General features: G+C 41.6%; 1 protein-coding gene across 1 annotated transcript in view; it reads left to right on the top strand.

Annotated features, from left to right (window-relative positions):
• LOC109415927 (cyclin G) overlaps nucleotides 1-23114 on the top strand; it is a gene marked incomplete in the record, with an annotated part of 220614 nt that overhangs the window by 10909 nt on the left and 186591 nt on the right. Inside the window, 4 exon segments of the mRNA XM_062847247.1 lie at nucleotides 558-1230; nucleotides 5255-5269; nucleotides 6352-6875; nucleotides 16403-16645. Of these exon segments, the coding sequence (XP_062703231.1) occupies nucleotides 6372-6875; nucleotides 16403-16645 (747 nt within the window).

The raw sequence follows: 23114 nt of genomic DNA on the forward strand, positions 1-23114 counted from the left end.
AAAGGTCATAATCGACGGCGGCAAGGTGTTGATTTTGTTGATGCATCGTTTGACAGGGGACGAGTTCTGAAAACACAGTATGCAAGGAACGGTCTTCTAAAGAGTGAGTTATCGCCCCGACTAATTATTTAACACCTTGGAGTTGATCCAGTGCACTTCGCTCGGGATTATCAATGCGCCGTAGATATGGGTGCACCGATGTTGTTGTCAGACACCTGACGTGATGGTTGTTTTTCTATCGAAGGTGCATTTTGAGTGCAGCGGGAAGGTTATTGGCAGTTGCTATCTCAAACGAATGACAGACAATGTCACAAATTCACGAATGATTGATTGAAAAATATTTGATCGGATTGGACCAGTAGGCTTAGGATCATCAGTGTTGTGCATTGTCATTTGAAAAAATCAGCCTTTCATCACGTACTAGAATAGCTTTTCATTGCATCATCTTATAGGATTACGGCCCTTTTAAACCCATTTGATTATTTACCTAGCAATAAGATACAATGTTTCCAATTAGTTACTCAGAAAGAAAATTGTCTTCTTTTTTCTGCTTGCAGATATTTTCCTATTAGCTGTTATTTGTAACAACAAAATCGTTGCCATCTTCAAACAAAGTAAGCTAAAATCACAATACACAAAAGGAAAAAAATAACTAATCATCCTAGGCTCCGAACACCTAAACAGCCGATCGTGTGACCTGCGTTTTAACGGTCAAATCGTTCGGTCGGCGGACGGAACGGAACCCAAACCCGAAGACTGGGGAAAACATAACTCGGAAAATCTCGCCCCCAAAGCAAAGCGAAGCGAAGAGCCTTCGAACGGTTTGTGTGACAAACAAACACAATCGTTTGTTTTGTTACTGTACAAAATAAAGAAAAAAAAACAGGCCCATAAGCAGTGGTAGTACGTAAACTAGCTACCAGCTGAACAGCAGGGCATGACAATACAACACACGAAGGAAAGCTGCTCGTCGTACATCAGCTGAGTGTACAGTTAGTACCAATACCGACACCCGGCAACACAGTGTGTGTGCTGGACCCAGCCTACTACGCACACTCGCGCACATTCCATGACAGAGAGCGCGCGGTACTAGATCGGATCGAACCCCGAGCGCTGCGAATCTCCGCTGGGCCCGTCATTGTAGAATCTAATATCGAATCGAATAGTTCTTTGTTACTGATATTGGGGTGGTGAAGCAAAAGTGAGAGCCACAATCACGGAAGCATCCGGGTAAGTAATCGTCGCAAAATGTTCTGGTAGTGTCCGGTAATTGAACTGGGGTCCCTAAAAGGACCCCGGAAGCCTCGGTGGGCGAGAAATTCGGAATGAAATTTCTACTTCCAATCCACTAGGGGTGAAGTGTGTACGCCTGGTTAGGCAGCCATTGTGGCGGCCATTTTGAATTTCAGCTTCGCAGCGCCCCCTGTAGTGCTGTGCTTGCGATGATGAGATTCGTGTAAATTGAAATTGACACTCTTACGAAAATTGTTTCAGGGAATGGGATATTACGATTGTTAAATCGTGGGTCGCAGACATGGGGTAATGAATATTTCTGTCGTGCAAAGTGTGTGAAACAGTGTTGTGCAAAATGTACCCGAAGGTACCATCTCGTCCAGTTTGAACAAAGTGCTCTGTTACATTGGTGTAAACAAGGCTTCGCTAGAGGATCGGACACCCCTAGTAGCATTCTAGGTTTTATAATGGTTTCAAAGTAGTTCTCTGAACTAAATCCAGGCCTTCCGAGTTGAAATGAAACATTCAGGTGTGTTATATCTGGCAGGCTGTCAACAAAGTGGGTTCCATGTAAATTAGTGCATTCCAAACCCCCTTGTTCTGCTGCCAAGTGACGCCAGCGAATCCATTCCGTGACCCTCGTGATCCAGTGAATCTGTGTGCGATAGCGAGTTGCGATTACGGCAGTGTCCTAGAACCGTTCACGCAAATGCTCTCGAATGTTCCCGAATGTGTGCCAGAGGTGTTCAAAATTATTTTGCATGAACGGACGCGATTGGACAAGTTTTCGCCAATTACTCACGGCAGTAACGTTGGACGTGGGCAGGGAGAACAAGAAGGAGGGTACGGGCAGTAAGCAGTGGAAAATCATCTGTTTAGAGATGTACGAGAAATTCAGTGGTGAACAGTACGAGCGAGATCCGCACACAACTACACAAATAATGTTCGGTTTATTGTTTGTGTTTGTGGGCGATGGTTCGTCCAATGTTCCAATGAGTGAAATCATCTTCAAATTTAATGATTTCGCAATTGTTGTGTAAATTTCACGAATTCGCACGATATTTTCTTTAAGTTGACAGTTTTTCGTCATTCTAGTACTTCTTAAGGGGAGCGTGAAGCAAAGCAACCTTGGATTGTGTTGGTATCTAAGTCGGGCTTCGCCTTCTCTCTTTTTCACCACCGCCGCCCGATTCAATAAGGCACTGTCCATAAACTACGTAGACTTTTTTTCGGCCATCTCAGACCCCCCCCCCCCTCTCCCCTCGTAGACTTTTGTTCATACAAAATTTTCGAAATTTGTATGGAGCGTAGACTTTTGCCAGACCCCCCCGTCCCCCCCTAAGAGTCTACGTAGTTTATGGACAGCCCCTAACGGGCCATCGCTCTGGGGTAGATTTGTCCGTCTCGCTTCCTCCCGGGACAGAGTTAGGACGTCCGTACAATTTCGTCATTCGGCGGCTTTGGAATACTTGTATCTTCCGATTCGGCCGACGAATGTATACACTAAAAAAAAATGACGAATTTATAAAAAAGTTTTTTTTTTCAGTAATACAAAGATAAGTAGTTGTCATCAATCGCTATCGAACCATGTATTGAAATCAATATAGAGTAACATATGTTCGATATATTTTTATAAAGACTTATTTTTTTCACAGTGTCTGCCGACGAAACTAGCAACAGCGCGAAGCGCTTGCTTCTTCGCACAGGCAGACAACTGAAGAGGATTTATAGAAAGCAAAACGTTTTTTTTTTCTATCGAAAATCATTTACGAAGATCAACGAGTGGAACGTACCACAACAATAGCCACCCAACGGTAGCCGAAATAATTTACATACAATATGAATCCGGGCAAGATCCGTCGATTGGAACCAGATCTCAACAAACGGGTTACAGCCAGCCAACGCTTACTGTTCTATAAGTGGTTTATAAGCGTTCAAATCAACTGCGAGCTGATATTAACCGTCACACTGGTTAATCTAATCGCATACATGCCACCACTGACTGACTGACTGACTTGCTGATAGGTTTTACAACGGCTTGGAAGGATCGGGCAAGGAAGAGTGAGGCTACTTCTCAAATGGCTTAGGCTGTTTTGAATTTATAAAGTCCAAGCGACGACGAGACGACACACAACAAAGCGTTCGCGTTTCCTGACAGAAGTGCTTACATAAGCGAAGCGTCGTGCGTCATACGCTTACACACATCCTCAGCTCAGCTCATCATCATCGAGATGTGTCGTAGCTTGTCGCGTTTGTACGGCCAGGCACGAATCTCTGTAAAAATGATGATGGTTGAACTTGATACGTCCCGCGCGCGCCCCGCGGTTTCGACATCACGGTTTTTTGCGGGTGTTGGTGCGTGATCTAACATGTCTACTTACGTTTGTAACGTGAATGTTTGAGAATTTGGAGTTCGGATAAAGATTCTCAACTGGTGCAGGCGACTTCTCGTACGACCTCTAAAATTACGACCTTGTTTTTATAGCGTGTAATCTAGAAAATAAGTCAAGTCAATTAAAACATTTGCCTTTTGTGATACGTGATAACGGTTGCCTCCTGGCCGCCATCCTCCCACTTCTAATTGGAATTTTGGCTCTTATAAAGTTTGCGCTTTCTTTTCTGTTTGTTGTCCCGCGAATAATGTACGAAGAGGAAGCGAAAAAGTCGGGGCAATTGGCACATATGCGCGGGCTACTGCGATCATATAGGCGCAGGCCTAGAGAGAGATACATCTCTGATCGAAGTAGGCGCAGCGCAGCTGCCGACATGACGAGCGCCAAGTTCCAACGGTTGTTGCTTGGTTTGAATTTTCGGGAGGGGCGTTGCTTTGATTCGGTTCCGGCTTAGAAACTCGGAAAGAGCCGCACACGAACAAAAGTTTGCAGTTTGCAAACAGCTGGAAGCCCTACGTATGATTGTGCAAATAATTGGACGATGATGGGAACATTATGTCTCTTTATGGGGTGAAGCCAATTGCCGTCTGACATATGGTCACCCTTTCGTAACGATTTTATACGGCAATGTAAATTTTATTTCCATTGACTCATTGTTTAGAGAAGAGGCTTGCCTATCGCGGAAAAACATTGCTGATATGGCATCAAAAGCGCAAGATGTTGCAACAATCTTGCAAATGTAAACATGTTTGTAAACAGAAAACAAAACCTTTCAGTGAGATGATGAAACATCTTTTTCAATCCGTCAAAATGACATCGGGAATACAAATCATCAAAGATGGTGGACGCCGTGCCAATATGGCGGATTGTGACCTAAATTCGATATGATTTCTGATTACTTTAGCAGTTTGGAATTGAATTTGCACCTTCAGCGGAATAAAAACAATTCCACATCAAAATAATGGCTCGACAGTGTTTACGCCGTCGAGTCGAGCAGTTTCTTCTTATCAGTAGCCTCGTCGCGTCCTGATTTTTTTCGCGCTGGACGAGGGCAAATTGGTTCGCAACTGGAAGCTATAATCAAACAAAGGAAAGCCGAAACCGTGCCACCACATCTATGGATCCGTTGTGTATATACGTCTGTCTATAACAAACATATCATAGTGGGATGGCATGCGCGTGTCTTGCGAATGTGTTGTGCCGAGGGTAAACATATTCAAGCTGACCGATTAGGCAACCCTTGTTGTACCTCTTCCGCTTTGTCTCCTCACGTACGAAACTGTTCGTTCGCTTCGCACCGCACACACTCTCGCACGTGACCCCTGATTTGCAACAACATAAAAAGTAGAACGAGATTTGAATTGCGGAAAAAAGAGTTCACTGGATTGTTTGGACGAGTTGCTGCGCACTTTGTTTACAAACACATTCACGCATTTTGCACCCACACATACACACACATACTCATTCGCTTGCTGATTTCATTTCTTCTTGATTCGTACACACAATTATCACAGTTTTCATTCATTCTCTCTCGCCTTCTATTCGTACCATTTTCCTTCAATCGTTTCCATTCTTTTGCCGTTGTATTCGATCATTCTTTATTAAACTATGTACCCTAATTTCCACAGATCGTACAGAGAGAAGTAAGTTTTGCGGTGGTGATTCTTCCTTACCTGGTGTGGAAAGCGGAGAAGTCCAATCCCAATCGATTCGAAATAGAATCCAAGACAATTAAGACAAAAACAAGGTTGACAGACATTGATCTAGCCTGTTTGAGAGTGAAAGCGCGCCCATTGCCACATTCGTCTCCGCTTCGAGCAACATTGTTGTGTGCACGGTGAAGATTCCTTGATTTGATCTAGTCGTATAGAGGTCATCGATCTGTAAGGTCGTTGGATTCTGTGAGCTTTTTCGTAAACAAGAAATTTTCAGCCCGTGTCAACTCGATTATCTCGGAAGAGGCGACACCCTTGTCTGTGATCGAGGGTGTGACTGTGTGTTGGTGCGTTGTTTTTTCTTCCAAATTGATCAAGGCTAACCGTAAAGGCGTACTAAGGTTGCTGCGTAGTAAAATACAGCAGTTGACCGGTGTGTACGAAGACTCGATAGACTAGAAGGACTAGTAGTCGGTGCACACACGACGACGAAGCAGCGAAAAGTTGAAATCGCGCGTCGCGCGTTGCGCGTTACCCACGTTACTACTAACGATAAAAAAGGTATTAAAGTTCGCCGGGTGTCACTCCTCCAGTGGGGCCTGTTTTGGAACTGGTGTATACCTCTCGGAAAACTGTGGTTCGCGTGTGTGTAGTTGAGGGTTTTTTCTGAGTGTCACATTTCAGAAGAAGTTATTTCATTGAGCTTTTCTCTCTTGAGTAATACCGAAACAAAAAAAAACGAGGCCCTTCCTCAAAACGTAGACTTTTGCTTTCGCTATCCGCTGAACCGGGTCCACGGTTCATTGATAACGAAACCCGAGTTGTGCGCTTTGAGCTTGAAGTTGATAGTACCTAGAGCTCGCTGGAGCGTGGAGAGTCTGGGAAAAAGCAAACAGGAAAGGTACGAATTTAAAGTTTTGTCTGGTCAGCCAGCCGAGCGCTAAATTACACCCTCCTGGTCCTGCTCGACGCGACCTCCCGCGAGTTTCCTAACCTGAAAAGGTTGTGGCGTGAGACCAGCTTCACTGATTTCCTACATCTTTTACGCAACTTGTTGCGCATAACAATAGGTACTAGGCCAGCCCTCAGTATGTCTGTCCCTGTACGCTGCTATTCTGTCGATACCATGAACAACAACATCGACCAGCAACAGCACGTCGGCATCGGCTGTGGTGGCAACGCCCGTATGGATGACGACGAGCCGATGATGCTGCGCAAGGTTCATGTATCAGAGGAGATGCAACATAATCAGCGGATGTTGTTAGAGGGCCGGCTTGGGACACCGGATGCTGCTGATGCAGTTCTTATGGAGTCGCAGGAGGGCGATCAGGCCACAGGCGCCAGCTACGGCCTGACGACCGGTGCGACCACCAGCAATGGCAGCCACCTCGCCGGAGGTGGCCCACAGGACTTGGCCGGAGCCAAGTCGCTATCCCCACAGAAACAGTCTCATTCGAGTTCGCCCCTGCATCAGCAGCCCCAAGCCCCACAGCAGCCAGCCATGTCGTTCGAGCAGATGATGTCCAAGCTGAGCGAACTGCTCGCCTTGGAGCCCAAGTACCAGCCGAACCTGTACCTGCCACAGCAGTCATGCGTAAGTATTCTTGACCCTAGATATAGCTTTTCCTGTCCTTTTCCTAATCCTCTGTAATCCTTTCTCCATTCGAAATCAAACTGGATGACATCTTGTTGATTAGATCAAAACTCATATATAAATATCTTCAGTTTAGTTCAGTAAAACGAAGTGTCATGAACGTCCGCCCGTCTATGGTTCTACCATACCTCCCCAGACGTCAATATCACAAAATGTAAAGAATATGGCGCAGATGACAAATGGAATAATACCGTATAGCCGCACGTAGGATTTGTCTCAATTGCCAGAAACACGTTCGAAACTAGATTCCGCCAGTTGTAGCGCAACAAATGGATGTGTTTGTTTGTGCCCTTCCTTGCACGATTCCCGGTGATTTTCCCTTCACAACGAGCAAACAATTTGCGTTCTGTGAAGTTGTGTTCGAGAAAATTATCAGTTCCGAATTGCTTTATTTGCTTGTATCAATTTCGGGTCCGTACCATTCGTCGAAACCGACAGAGACCGATGTCGATGATGCTCGACAAAAAAATACGTCTGGTTATCACTTCCTCTGTTATCTCTGCTGGTTGGTGTTTCTCTCGACCTGTTTAAGCGAGCGAAGCGAGTCAGTCAGCTCATGATTAGTTGCGCTTTCGGCCGAATTGATGACCGACCGTTGTGACGCTCGCTCGACGATGATTAGAGCTGAGTACAGTCATCGTGTATCTGATAAAATGTCGTTACCCCCTTTCCGGAGTGATACGGGACTCGTGTTTTTATGTTTTTACAAAAATATCTCATGGAATTTTCCTGATTTTTTTAAATGAGTAATGTTCAACTGCATTCATGGCATAAAAGATAAATCAGTTGAACTTCTACATGGAAAATAGTATTTTGTGCTTTGAAAACATTTACAACTTTTGCATAATTGGAAACTACTTGCTATATTTTCAGGTCCCACTGATGACACTGTCCGCGACGACGATCCAACGATTCCAATCTCCTGTTGGCGACCGTTTTTCCAGCAATTCTTCCTGAAATGGCTTTTTTTTCTTAATAAGTCATGCACTTCCAAAGAACTTGATAGGTGAATCTATTGGAATTACGATGGTGTTTTTCTCTTTCTACAATTTCTAACACGTGGAAAAATGATGTTTTTAAGCATTTTGTTAGAGTTTTGGTTGATGAGTGTGACATCTTACATCGTTTATCTCTTATTTCAGGTTTTGGTTTCTAATCGACGTCCCAAGTTGAACAATTTCTCACATCTTCAGTTCAAAGCCCTACTAATCAATGGTTATCTGATTGGAACAATCTTCAGTACTACTTCAATCAAGCGATTTCAAGTCTTCATTTACAACTGATATTGTTTGTTTTAACGCATCAAACTGAACGGATATCAAAACTCTTCATATATGGTGTCATTCCCAAAATGACAGACCAAGTCATCGCAACCAGTCCTCAGCGATCTCTTCAATCAAGCAAAATCACAAAAAAACTCATCCTTAGTGATCTCTCAAGTTGCATTGCGATTTGCAATATCGTCATCCTTCATGTGTGGGAATCGTCGCAGATAGTCTTCAGTGATCTCTTCAATCAAGCTAAAACGACATCGTAGTTTGCCGTTTGATCTTCATCAACAACTGATACTGTTTGTCTTAACACATCGAACTACACGGATATCAACCTTTTTCATAAATGCTCTCATCGACTTATTCAATGAAATGTGTTTCCAGCATTACAAGTTTATGAAAATCAGCACAGATTGTTCTTAGTAATCTCTCATGCTAAAAAGACATCATAATTTGCAGTATCGGCATCCTTAACAACTGATTATGATCGCCAAATTCATGGCATTCGACGCAAACAGTCTTCAGTGATCTCTATAATCAAACTAAAGCGACATTGTAATTTGTCGTATGGTCATCGTCAACAACTTATACTGTTCGTCTTAACGCATTCAACTGTAAGCATGTCAACACTTTTCATGTATGCTGTCATCGGCTTATTCAATGAAATATGTGTTTCCAGCATTACAAGTTTATGACAATCAACACAGACAGTTCTCCCTAGTGATCTCTCAAGCTAAAACGAGATATTTTTTAGTATCGTCATCTTTATCAGCTGATAATACTCTTCAAATTCATGGAAATCATCGCACAGTCTTCAGTGGTGTCTCTTCAATCAAGCTAAAGCGATATACTGATTTGCCGTACGGTATTCGTCAACAACTGATACTGTTCGTCTTAACGCATCAAACTGCAACGATATCAACACTTTTCATGGAAGCTGTCATCGACTGATCTAATTGAATGTGTTTTTCCGGCATCACAAGTTTATATAAATCAGCTCGGATGGTCCTTAGTAACATCTCAAGCTAAAAAAACATCGTAATTTGCAGTATCGTCATTTTTAATAGCTGATAATACTCGTCAAATTCATGGAAATCATCGCACAGTCTTCAGTGGTCTCTTCAATCAAGCTAAAACGATATTGTGATTTGCCGTACGGTATTCGTCAACAACTGATACTGTTCGTCTTAACGCATCAAACTGCAACGATATCAACACTTGTCATGTAAGCTGTCGTCGACTGATCTAATTGAATGCGTTTTTCCGGCATCACAAATTTATAAAAATTAGCTCGGATGGTACTTAGTAACATCTCAAGCTAAAAAAACATCGTAATTTGCAGTATCGTCATCTTTAATAGCTGATAATACTCGTCAAATTCATGGAAATCATCGCACAGTTTTCAGTGGTCTCTTCACCCGAATAAAAAATACAGTAGAAAAACCGAATGTTGTATTGTAACAGTACTATTTAAAACCATATTGTTACAATAAACACCACTGTAAAAATAAAAAATACAAAAACAATAAGATGTAATGTTAGACACCATACAGTGAATTGTAAATGAGATTTTTACAATATACTATACGGGTTGTTAAGTATCGTAACAATATAAATAAACATTTTTCTCCATATATATTTTTTTACAAAACCATTCATTTTATTGTTAATGAATTGTTCGAAATACTGATACGTGGGCTTTAATATACCGTACATTGTATGGTACACGTATGGTTTCAAACAATAAAATGTACCGTAAATATATTGTTTGTAATTGTAATTTCACTACTGCTTATAAATTTAATCATGGTTTTGGAATGGTTCTCTTTTGTTATGTTGTATTGTTTTACATTAGATAAACCATATAATGTTATATTATCTCGTCATGTTCCTTCGATAATGGCAGTTCTAGCCAAACTAACCTAAACTCGTCTAAGTCTGAGTAGCCTCTGATTGCATTAACAGTTGAAGCTTAAGCTCCCATGTCCCACCAGCCAGATAACCGGGTTTTGCAAACTCAGCATTATTTGTGGCAACACTTTGAGCGGCATGATGGAACTATGCCTAGCGCGCTAAGTGTTATTAGACCACTAATGTAGTTGCATGAAGTGGGTGACGAGGTACATAAGTATCATTACAGCGTGCTTAACCATTATTGCAATATTGAGGCTCCAATTTGACTGAACTATGAAATGTGTACATAACAACTCATGAGAAAACTGTCAAGTTCGATTCAACTATAAGCTAGGTTAAAAAGCGAAGACGAACTTATTTCAAAAGTCGTTTCAGTGTCCAGTCCAGTCCTTATGTTAAAAATGTCAAAGATAAATCGCATTTAATTCGGTTGTTGTACAAGGCAATTTCACATGAGAGAAGAAGAGAAAGAATAGTGTTGAACTCATCCACTGATTTACGGTAATCTGGCCTGCGTCTTTCCGGGTTGACCTACATTCGTATTCCTCTCATCGCACTCTACATACACTCCCGTTCAAAAGTTTGGGGTCACCCCCTCAAAAACATGTCATTTTTTTAGGCCCATATCTCCGCCAATTTGCATCCGATTTCAAAACCCTAGGTTTCATTCAAAAAATAATAAGTCAAAGAAACTTTGAACATCATTTGAAAGAAACTTTTTCAAAAAAAATTGTTTGTAAACTTAACCCAAAGTTGCCAAATTTTCTAAAAAATGAATATAAACTTACGGCAGTGTCGCTGGAAGTTGGGTCGACCAAATTTTAGGATAAGAGCGGTAATATAACCCATTTTCTATTAGCTTTCAACTGCTTTTTACAGAACTGAGCTAAAAAATCTAGAAAAAAAAGTTATTAAGTAAATTAATCCTTGATGTCATCGACCAAAAGTTTGGGGTCACCCCTCAAAATGATGTATCGGCCAAAAGTTTGGGGTCACTATCGTAAAACATGGAAAAGTGATTTGTTGATATCTTTGTCATCTTTCATTCAATTTTAATTCTTCTTGGCTTATTTGAAACAAAATAAATAATACTTACTGCATAGACATTGAACCACACATATTTGTTGAAATTTACATACTAAAACTTAACGTAAAGTTGCCTCATTTTTTGAAGCGTGGTAAAATGTGCTAACTTTACATAACATTTTTATATACAAAAATCGTTAAATACGTTAAGTTGAAGACATCAAACGTAAATTTAGTTAATTATCTTTGAAATGAGCCAACAATAATTTAAATTGAACTATAGATGACGAAGATATCACCAAATCACTTTTCCATGTTTTACGAAAGTGACCCCAAACTTTTGGCCGATACATCATATTGAGGGGTGACCCCAAACTTTTGGTCGAAGACATCAAGGATTAATTTACCTTATAACTTTTTTTCTAGATTTTTTAGCTAAGTTCTGTAAAAAGCAGTTGAAAGCTAATAGAAAATGGGTCATATTACCGCTCTCATCTTAAAATTTGGTCTACCCAACTTCCAGCGACACTGCCGTAAGTTTATATTCATTTTTTAGAAAATTTGGCAACTTTGGGTTAATTTTACATACAATTTTTTTTTGAAAAAGTTTCTTTTAAATCATGTACAAAGTTTCTTTGACTTATTATCTTTCGAATGAGACCTAGGGTTTTGAAATCGGACGCAAATTAGCGGAGATATGGGCCTAAAAAAATGACATGTTTTTGAGGGGGTGACCCCAAACTTTTGAACGGGAGTGTACCTAGCCCACCATATCTCTTGGATATGCAGTCCTTAGGACACCTGGTTTACCACTTTATTTAAACATTTTATTGACTTTAAATAGATGTTTCAACTTATTCACTTTTTTCTCTTTCATTTCCTTTGCAACAAAACTGTCACGGACATCAACAAAACAAAGCACGGAAAAAATCATAAACTGAATAAAAAATTAAAAATGCACGGGAAAAGATTGTTTCGGAATAGTGAATGGTTCAAACGTAAGAAAAACAGTATAATATATTGTTACATAAAGATCGGATGTAAATGTATAATAGCTACCAATGTGCAAAGCTTTTAGCGAACCATTCCATTACAATACACTATATTGTAGCTGGTACACTGTATGGTACAGGAATGGTTTTCACCAAATACCCTATGGTTAGTTTTTATCCGGGCAATCAAGTTAAAACGATATTGTGACTTACCGTACGGTATTTGTCAACAACTGATACTGTTCGTCTTAACGCATCAAACTGCAACGATATCAACACTTTTCATGTAAGCTGTCATCGACTCATCTAACTGAATATGTTTATCCGGCATCACAAATTTAGATAAATCAGCACAGATGATCCACAGACAAACAGACGTAACACTCTGATAATTCCCATCGTACACCGATTTAACGGTCTTTTTCAAAATTGGATAGTTGGCCAACTGCCCAACCGTAGCGCTCGCATCGTTTTTGTTCGAGTTCGACGTTTGCTCACTACCGCCACCTAGTTGGTGGTCAGCCAAACATAGTCATTTAGCATTGGGCGAATATGTTTCCGTGACTATGATTTGAATCGAAAAATGTTCGAAGTGTTACGTCTGTTTGTCTGTGGATGATCTTTAGTAACCCCTCAAGAAGCCAAAATGACACCGTAACTAGGAGTATCGTCATCTTCAACAGCTGATCATGCTCGTCAAATTCATGGAAATTATTACAGTCTTCAGTGTTCTCATCAATCAAGCTAAAACGACATTGATCATTCAATTCATCACTTGAGGCTAGAACAGCAATTGATCTCATCATACAAGGAGTCTAATTATTTGCTGTTTCAATCTTATGCTGCTCGAATATTATCAACTGCAGTTTTGAGTCATGGCCTGCTATTTATCGCAAAGTTTATCGATTTGCTGCAACTTAGTAATCCAGCTTATCTTTATACGTAACCGATGTGAAGTCCCTGCTAGGGAACGACTTCCACTCCGTCTTGCCATATTACCCTACCGATAATCCAGTCTGCAATTGTCGTCAGCACGTCCCTGAAAGTCAGAAAAAACTGCATTAGTTGTCAACTCATCGCACCTGCAGGACAAACAGCTCTCCAGTCACGTACCCTCTCCCGATTTTTTTTTGTGCGCATGTATAGAGGTGCATCAACAACACCTCACGTTCCTGAAATGAGTGCGCGCGATGGTTCGTTCCCCTTGCAACAATCAATGTCAGACAAGGGGATGGTTGTTGTAATTCGCTCGTCTCCGCCCGTTCCATTCTTCCTATCCCCATAATCGTCATTACCCATTTAGCCATTTAGCTTTGCTTCGCTTCAATTACGCCCTGGCACGCTCCTTTGGGGCTGTGGAACCTGATTTTATTCAAGTCACCTCTAGCGCCCCGCGTGCAACTGGCTGCAACTTCCCGTCTCGCCCTCGTCCTTCCTGGTGGTGTGAGAATACATGCACTGGTCGGGCTTGAAGTTGAAACGAGAATAAAAAAAAAACTGGAAACACGATTGTATCGCTCGCTGCAGGAATACAGAGAACACTGCAAGTCGCGCTACCTCGCCTCGCAACCTTCAACTTTGGTCCCATTGCTTGCTGCTGGTTGGTTCATCGAGTTTCTCGATGTGAGTCTGCGTGCGTGTGAGCGATCGTATGGCAGAGTGCTATTTTTAGAATGATCACTTCATGCTCAGTGTCCCAACAGTTCTAGGTTGATCAGCAGAATTTTAAATTTGAATGATCCAAGTGTCTCCTGGGAAGATCGGATCGTGATTGATGTCGATGTTTCATTTCGTGTCTATCATGCTTTATGTTGTTTTGCAAGAAACAACGGTTACTTGATTCAAACAAACCGAGAACTTCGATTTGAAGATGCTAGGGATGTTCAATGTCATGCGAAACAGTCAAGTCGATTAGCTACGTTACTTAAGGTTAAATTCGAGTATGTCTGTTAATCTGGAGTCGAAGTTCGTCGTGTCGCAAAAAGCATTGCAACACATCACCCCCTTTTCGGTTCATAGAAAAATCGATTCCAACAACAATGGCGAAAGGGTGCAAGTCACTGGTCGTGTGATGCCCTTTTCTTGCTTCCCCTTTTTTTTTGCATGGCCAGGTGGTGGTAATCCAGGCTACTCTAGATACCGCGCTAATCAATAACTTCGCTTCATTTACAAGCGCAGTTTTTTTTTTCCTGCGAGCTTTGTCTCGAGTGCTTCGAGTGGAAAGCAAAACAGGCAACTGCTTATCATCGGCAAGGGTCTCGAGCGCGATGGCGATTGTGACATCGCGCTGTCCGACGGTTGAATGGTGCTTTGCTTTTATTTTGTTTTGCTGTTGATAATAAACAAAGAAACGGCGGTCATGATTTAAAAATAATCCGAACCGAACCGAAAATCATTCTACGGCTATCTGCAGTGGCGGTATCTCTTGACGGGGAAAGAGGAGGTGCTTTAAAATGATTGTTTTGCCCGCAGCTGTACGGCGGGTAAACACAGATTATCAAAATATAGAGCTTTGGGCCCATAAACCGAGCCTTTTTCGAGTTGAATGACCCTATTCAGTACCCGCGTAGGTACATACTCCACAACTAGCGTCGTGCAATGGTCATCAGCAATGGCAGCAGTAGGCTAGGCTGGGCAAGCATTGTATTTAAATTGTGCAAACCTACTTGGATGGATCCGCGTCAGTACCGTTGGTTTTGCTTTTTTTCGCTCATCAAAGCAACCACTGCTGTGTGTTTGCACAGTGAGAGCCGTCTTTGAGTATAATTAGTGTTGTTATTCGTTCGCCTAAACAATAGAAACGCTTGGCGTTGCTACTAAAGTGGCAGGCGGCAGTACAATTTATTTATTCAATTTCGCTACGCGCTTTTGAAATGCACCCTTTGCTTCGATTTTGAGATTTTCTTCCCCTGCATGGTTGCCAGTTCCGAGTACAATGGATAATGATGGCGGCAGTCATCGGCGGAACAATTTACATACGAATGAGATCACGCTACTAGTTTTTGTTTTCCGTTTCGCTCTTCTGGCTCGGTTCTAATGGTCCCCTCTAATGTCGGGCTGTGCATAGGACGGTGACGTTTGTTGTCATGCTTGTCTGCGTCTGGGCTTGCTCTCGACTCGACAGAGAATTCAAGTTGAAATTCTAGTCATGTGAGGAGTGCAACCGACTGGAACGCCCGCTAGTCGCAGCTGCTGTTAATTTGAAATGGAAACCAGTTGTTGCACATTGATTCCAAATTTTTAACGTTCGATCCAGATTGACAATGATTTTAAAATAAAATAAAAATCAGGGGACGTAGTTTTCTACAAATACAGTTTAAGTGCTCTCAATCAGTCACTTTCACTAGGCCCACCCTAGTTATGTATATGTTGTGAAGGTTTCATTTTCAGATTTAACCACCCTTGAAGATCCTCAGCTTCGCTAATTTAAGCAATCCTCGTCCCCATACGTACGTTGTACAAACACTAGCGCTCTTTGATCAAGGCAAAAAGTAAGCTCCAAAGGCGATCGTTCGCCTACACTTCGCTACCATAGCCTTAACCACATCTGTTTATACGCTCATTTTTTTTTATGTTGATCATTTCTGACAGCTCCAACGAGTAGCAATTGCCGAAGCCAAAAATTCAAGATGTGATCAAAATAACAAAACAAATATGTCGGAATTTTTGTTCGCTCGTTCGCGCACGCTAATAACACGCGTAAAGCTGTGTATGGTCTGCGTCTGTTGTGGTGGTTGGTAGAGTTTTATTAAAATTTCGAAATTCAATGTCAAAAATACTACACATACAGGCCCCATTCGACATCGTCGTCGTTTTCGCACCTTGCGTCTCTCCTCGCCGTCATCACACCATCTTCCCTCGTTTGCGCTGCTCGAGCACGGTTCGATGGCGAAAAGCATACAGGTTTGACCGCTCTACTCTGAGTAGGCGATGGATGGCGTAAACCTCTGTGCGGTTTGTTGTTTCTCCTTCGCGGTTACTTGGATCGTTGCCCAGTGGCAAAACAAACTCATGTAAGATGCGCACTGGCGACGTTTCCCCCACTTTTGCCAGTTACAGTGATTTCGCATGACCACTTTTCATCCTCTGACCTCCTTTCCTTAATTTACAACCTTTCCTGTCCTTCTGAAACCCCCCTTCAATGTTTATTCTTGGCAACCTAGATTGCCTATATCATATGAAGCATAAACGATTAATTGTTATTTGTTTTTCTTGACTCCTCCCCCTTGATGACATAAAATCGAAATCGAACACAAACACACAGAATGGCGAGATCACCATTGGTACACGCGACGGCGCAGCGCACGTGCTGCGCTGCCTCAAGGTCTGGTACGAACTGCCGAACGACGTCCTGTTCGCGGCCATTAACTTGGTCGACCGCTTCCTGACCAAGATGAAGGTCCGTCCGAAGCACATGGCCTGCATCTCGGTCAGCTCGTTCCATCTGGCGGTGCAGCAGCTCAACCTGCCGCAGATTGACACCGAAGATTTGGTCGCTATTTCACAGGTAAGTTTCTTATATGTATAGGGTTAGACTTTGGACGCACAATTGACCTTGACGCTCTGACGTTTCTGTAAAGTCCTTGGAATGGACAGAGACCATAGACCATAGATTTAGGTTTTATTTTGAAAGACTGGCGAATACACATCGTCACCAATATGAACTTTAAAAGTGCCTTCTTCTTCTTCTTCTTCTTTATGGCTCTACGTCCCCACTGGGACTTGGCCTGCCTCGCTTCAACTTAGTGTTCTTTGAGCATTTCCACAGTTATTAAATTGAAGGGCTTTCTTTGCCTGCCATTGCATGTATTTGTATATTGTGAGGCAAGTACAATGATACACTATGTCCAGGGAGTCGAGAAAATGTTCCCGACTGGAACAGGAATCGAACCCGCCGTCTCCGGATTGGTGATTCATAGCCTTATCCACTAGGCTAACTGGAGACCCAAAAGTGCCTCACTAGGGATGTTCAATTCGTATTATATATTATTTGTATAATAGTTCATTCTACTAGAGAAAATCAGATAAAATTGAAAACTTTACATCGATTTGTATGTAAATTAGTTTGAAGGATCCACAAAATATCTTGAATAAAAATGAAATTTGACAGGTTGAGTATTGAACTCAAAATGATATTCCGCTCACGAGCAACTCACGCGCTTGTCCAATCTATCCGTCAAGCCAAGGTGGTGGTAGCTAAAAGGTACGCCGAACACGTTCTGTACAGCGTGTTGTTTGTCTTGTCACCTTTCAAAATAGCCGCGCGAAGCATCACATCGATGTATTGTAAATGTAACGTAACAGATTTTGTCTAGAGCTGCCAGATTCAGCGTACCTATCACGCCATCCACCTCGCCGTTATCGTCATCTTCCCGTAAATTATTTTATATTTAGATTGGAAGTTTTGTTTACACTTCCAGTTAGCGTACGTAAGCTTATGTGTCGTCTTTGCCGCCCTGGCGAGTTTCGAATCGAATCGCTAAGCATGATTTGAGCTTTCGGGACGATTGAGTAGGGCATGACTTGACTGATTTTCGTTCCCCAAACGGCTTCCTTCAGAGTTATCGTACAACTGAGGGTAAATATTTTATTTCACTGTAGATGACGGTCGCTGGTAACACGAGCTTCAACGGTGACGAAACCGAGATGTAACGGTTTTTCAAAACCGTTGGGCTCGTTCGCTCTTATCAGCAGCCGTCGACGGTTATAGGTTCAGGCCACTGTAGTTTCCATGATGGATGCGTGATTTTGAAGTGGTTTGTGATAATCGTTCATTTTACTTGTAGAATTTGTTTATGCATCAATTTCAAAGTGACATTCTCGTTTGAAGTTCAGTACAAACTTTGTCGATTACGAAATCTCGTCTGGGCTAGGCTTGTTAGGCACATCGATTGTAGTGAAATGAAACAGCTTTTTCTCGACTCACTCGAGCAAGCTCATTTCAGTCTCATTTGTTGGAATGTAGATTCTACTACTTGTTCTACTACTAGTACTACAAACTACGATATTCTACTTATTCTACATAATATTCTCTTAATGTCAGACTGTATTACTAGAATGGGAAATAGCAACGACAGCCACGGTCAATCTCTCCATTTGATATGCTTAGTTTCTCATTTCTATACTGCCGCAATTCTGCAAAGTGTCGTAAGCGACATTGACAATTTTGGCGCATTTCTGGTTATTGTACATCAAACTCTTAAACATTCTCAAAGTTTCCTTCCATAGATGGTAGATTACGGCTAGATCTTGCGAGCATACCACAGTGCTTTTATTTCACCAAATATATACCAAAAGATGTCGAAATTTGAAATGGCGCTTACGTCACTTTGCAGAATTACGGCAATACAATAAAGTTGAAATGTGTGAATTGAAATGCTAATAACAAGTCATGTTATTTGATCTCACCACTTGACGAAAAGTAATCATGGAAAGATAAGATGATCATGAAATGAGAAACCTCCGAGGCCTCAGCTTGAATGAGATGAGTCTTATAACAAATCAGAAGAAAATGAATCTTACATTCGCTCACAAAATTTGTCTGATGACGAAGGATGCATGAGCTTACTTTACGAGTGGAGTGAAGATAGACAGCTAGACATGGCTAGACTCTAATATCAAAGTGAGAAAATGTTACTCGAATGTGATGAGTATTGGCTCAGTCCTTACGCTCTAACATAATTGGACGCGGACCTATCTCATTTGACTGAGATTTCTCACTTTGATGAGTAAATTGAATTCGCTCCCATTACTCAGGTCGTTCAACATCGAAGTGAGAAAACATGGCTGGAATGAGTGTTAGCCACCGTGCAAAGCTTGGTGCTCTTAGGCACTTCAACAATTATCAACAAAGAGCTTTCCTTGTCAATTTAACCATCTAAAGCGTAAATGGTTCATTACGAAAAGTTCCTGGACCAACAAGGAATCGATGCTGGGTCATTAGGCCGAAGGCCATTAGGCCAAAGGTCATTAGACCGAATGGTCATTAGGCCGAATGGCCATTAGGCCGAATGGTCATCAGGACGAATTGAAAGTTAGCCGTTGTTTTTACTTTTTCCAACAATTTTTGCCAAAAACTAGTTTAACAATGAAACTAGAAAGAATAGCCTATGCTTTAAAGAAGGAAAAATTTATGAATTGAAGCCAAAACTATTTTAGGAATTATACTAGAAAGAACAGCCTATATTTAAAAGAAGGAAAAATTCATGGGTAAAATATCAGTAGATTCAGCATCAATAAAGTATCTTCGTGCCTGTCACACGATACACACATACATTTACAGAGGAAGCTCTCAGTTAATAACTGTGAAAATTTTCATAGAACACTAAGCTGAGAAGCAGGCTTTGTTTCAGTGGGGACGTAACGGCAAGAAGAAGACCCAATGACCATTCGGCCTGATGACCATTCGGCCTAATGACCATTCGGCCTGATGACCATTCGGCCTGATGACCATTCGGCCTAATGACCATTCGGCCTAATGACCTTCGGCCGAATGGCCTTCGGCCGAATGGCCTGACACCCAAGGAATCGTACACAGACACCCTTAGCGTAGTCTTGATAAGGAATGTATGGGTTTAGTCTACGAGGGCTGAGCGGTAGGTGATATGAGAGCACTCGATTTGGTTATATGGTCGGCGTTAAGTCAGAGAGGACCATGTGTCTTTTACCTAATTTCTAGAAAAACGATTTTAAAGTTTGCATCTCTATAAGTTTTGAGTTTTTCAACAAATGTTCTTGAAATTTTGCCATAAATCTTAATAACTATTCATCAAACCATCGCTCTGTATTGATCACGAAAAAACTTAAAAAAAAGCTTGAAACCGAGAAATTGCCAAGTAATTGATTGTACTTAGTCCACTCTGACTGAACGATTTTTGGAAAATCTACAATCAACTACAGTTCACACTCAAGTTTGTTCGTATTTGATGAAAAAATAATGCACAAGTAGGACAACAGTTAATAGGATTGATGTATAATGTGAGCAGGAAGTTTGAAATTTGATATTTCTGTTATTACACTGTTGATTACCATTTTCAATTTTTATGTTCAGTCAGAGTTGACCAAGTACAACAGATCAATATCACAAGAAAGGGTAGTCAATTAATGAGCTATTTAAGAATTATTAACTTGAACATTTAATAGCTAACAACTTTTAAACGTATTTTCATAGTTCGGTAAGTTTTTGAAATATTGTAGTTACACAGTTCATAATAATTTATTCAGAAGACTGGCGTTTTTCAAAAATTCGTTCAGACAGAGTGAACCAAGTACACAATTCTAAAATAACCTGTAAAATCAATTTCTTCATGAAACGGGTATTGGTACATTTCAATATGATGCCCAACAGCTACTAAACAAACATATATTGATTTGGAAAGGATTACGAAGAATAAGGTAATTTCTACTATTTTTCTAAGAGACACATGGTCCACTCTGTCTGCACGAAAATTGCCACAATTTGCTTCAACACGATGATCTGTAAAATACGATATTGGCCATAATAAAATGGATTTTTACGTGCTTTCTTGATCAATAATCATCAGAAAATGCATTAGGGAGTCATACGATTTGGAAAAGTATTATATTTTGATGATAAACTATTTTGATTATTGGATTTTAACCAATACTTATTTTTTCTATTCTCTTAACATCAAGCATTTGGTCCACTCTGACTGCACACTATTATCGATTTTCGCAGTTCAATCAAAAGAAAATTGTGCTATAACTCTCGTTAATTGTAACATTTAGAAAATCGGGTGAATGTTCAAAGTAGATAAAGTAATTCTTAATCAAATGCCTTAAAAATCTAATTTTCGTCAATTTTGTTACTTGGTCCCCTCTGACTTAACGCCGACCATATATGTATCTCAGTGGCAAAACGAATGGGACAAATCCGGACGACGGATGCCGGTGGATACCGAAGCCAATCCGGCAAGTGAAGTTTGCCATTTAGCTCTGGCGACGATAGAACTCCTGCTGGAGGATAACCAAATCGACCTGTTCTAAGACTGCAATACAGCAAAATCGACCTGGAAAAAGCTACGGGGACATCACTAGAAGGCAACACTGACGTCCAAAGAGTCCATTCCCAAAGCGATCTGCGACAAACGATACTCCGACGGCCAGGACATCTACCGGCACTTTAAAAGGTCAGCGAAATGGAAGACCTATTCGAGCGACTGACGGAGTCTGGCGAGGAGCTGAGCTAGAATCTGCAGATAGTTTATGATGCTCTTAAGTCTACCAGCATCATTTTCGACACTGACCAAGGCTTAGGAGAACAGATCTTACAAAGAGCTGACATAGAACTCAGTCAAGTTCGTATTTTCTCCGGAGGGTGAGTCATCAACAGGTATCATCATAGATGAGCTGCTGGTTTCGATGAAAAAGCTGGCGCAATATGGGGCTACGGTCATTTTCAACGTCAACGGATATCGTATATTGAAGGACAAGAAGATGATTGCTGGAATGACCTTTTCGAGTGGTTTCTACAGTCAGCCTACAGATAGTCCAAGAAGCTGATTGAAGAACACATCAAATTGTCGGCACACGTGGTATCGTGACTATGGCTTCATCCGTGACCTTGTATCCAAGAATAAAGCCACTGGGATCAAGATGGAAGTATACGGATCGTGCCGCCAGGCGAATGTAGTGATTTCCTCACCATGATTGACGACTTCACTTGGTAAGCCGTTGTATATTTTACGAAGAAAAAGTCTGAGGTGCCTCGGGTTGTCAAGAGGAATACATTCAAATGGCGAAGTTCGAATTCAGCTGTAAGTTGACCATCAGCCGTGACTGCAGGTTCCTGTTAAATAATGAAGTTTGGAGCGCTGAACCTTAACAGGATAGCATCGTTGATTACCCTTTCAAACTCTTTCAACAACGGAAGTCTGATGCAGCTGTTATTCTAACAATCGTTGATGACAGTGAGGATGCATCGGACGATTCCGATTTCCTCGGGTTTGAAACCAACTACGACGACCAACGAGCAACGGCAACGTAGAGGATGCACCGATACAACCAACAGTGAGGGGAGCAGGAACGATTTGGACAAACAACTTCGGAAGTAGTGTTGGATATTCAAATACACAGCAGAGGGAGGATGAACCCATTCCTAGAAACGACGAGTTTCAGAATCTGGTGGACGCTGAGCTGGGAAGCTCGCAAGCAACCAGTTTCGTCGATCGAAGCTGAATTGGCTGGCACTTTTCGAAGCCAGTCATGAGCTACTGAAGAATGTTGTATTGTATGCGAAGAAGTTCCCGGTAATCATCCATGATGACAACCAGAGTTATGCAGGGCTGCTGAAATCTGCCAGCGATAGCAAGCGAATCAAGCATATCGACAGACCTTACAATTTTGTAAAGGAGTTGTTCAACGATGGTGTCACAGACAAACAGACATAACACTCTTCAAAACGGCTTGGCACAGCATTTAACGATCAATTCAAATTTCATTTGATTTGCGCGATCGTTCCACCAGATGCGCTAGTGTTCGCTTTGACGTTTCCTAATGTACACGTTGCTGAATGATGCAAACGAAAATTACAGGCAATTTGTGTAGTAGTGTGCGTGTCAGCAAAACGTCAAATCGAAATCCATCATGGCCAACAGTGTCGCGCGCGGTTCTACCAACAGGTGGCAGTGTGCTCATGAAAATTACACCGGACAAAAATATTTGATGAATTTCCTCTAAGAGTTACGTCTGTTTGTCTGTGATGGTGTGATGAACGTGTTCGATGAACGCGTCAAGATGGAGAAGATGCGTAACAGAATTTGTCTTCACAGCCTTCCGAGCTTGAGAAGGAGTGATGGAGATCGAAACCGAACTCCAACAACTAACTCGATTGTTGTTGATTGAAACCGGAAGTCCTTGTAATGGTTTAACTTCTGAACGGAATGTGGCTAGCCCTTGGCAGTACCAGATTGCAAAAGAAGGAAGTACCAGATCACACAACAGTGACTGATCAGTGA

Source organism: Aedes albopictus, chromosome 1 (assembly GCF_035046485.1).
Source record: "Aedes albopictus strain Foshan chromosome 1, AalbF5, whole genome shotgun sequence".
Taxonomy (NCBI): Eukaryota; Metazoa; Arthropoda; class Insecta; order Diptera; family Culicidae; genus Aedes; species Aedes albopictus.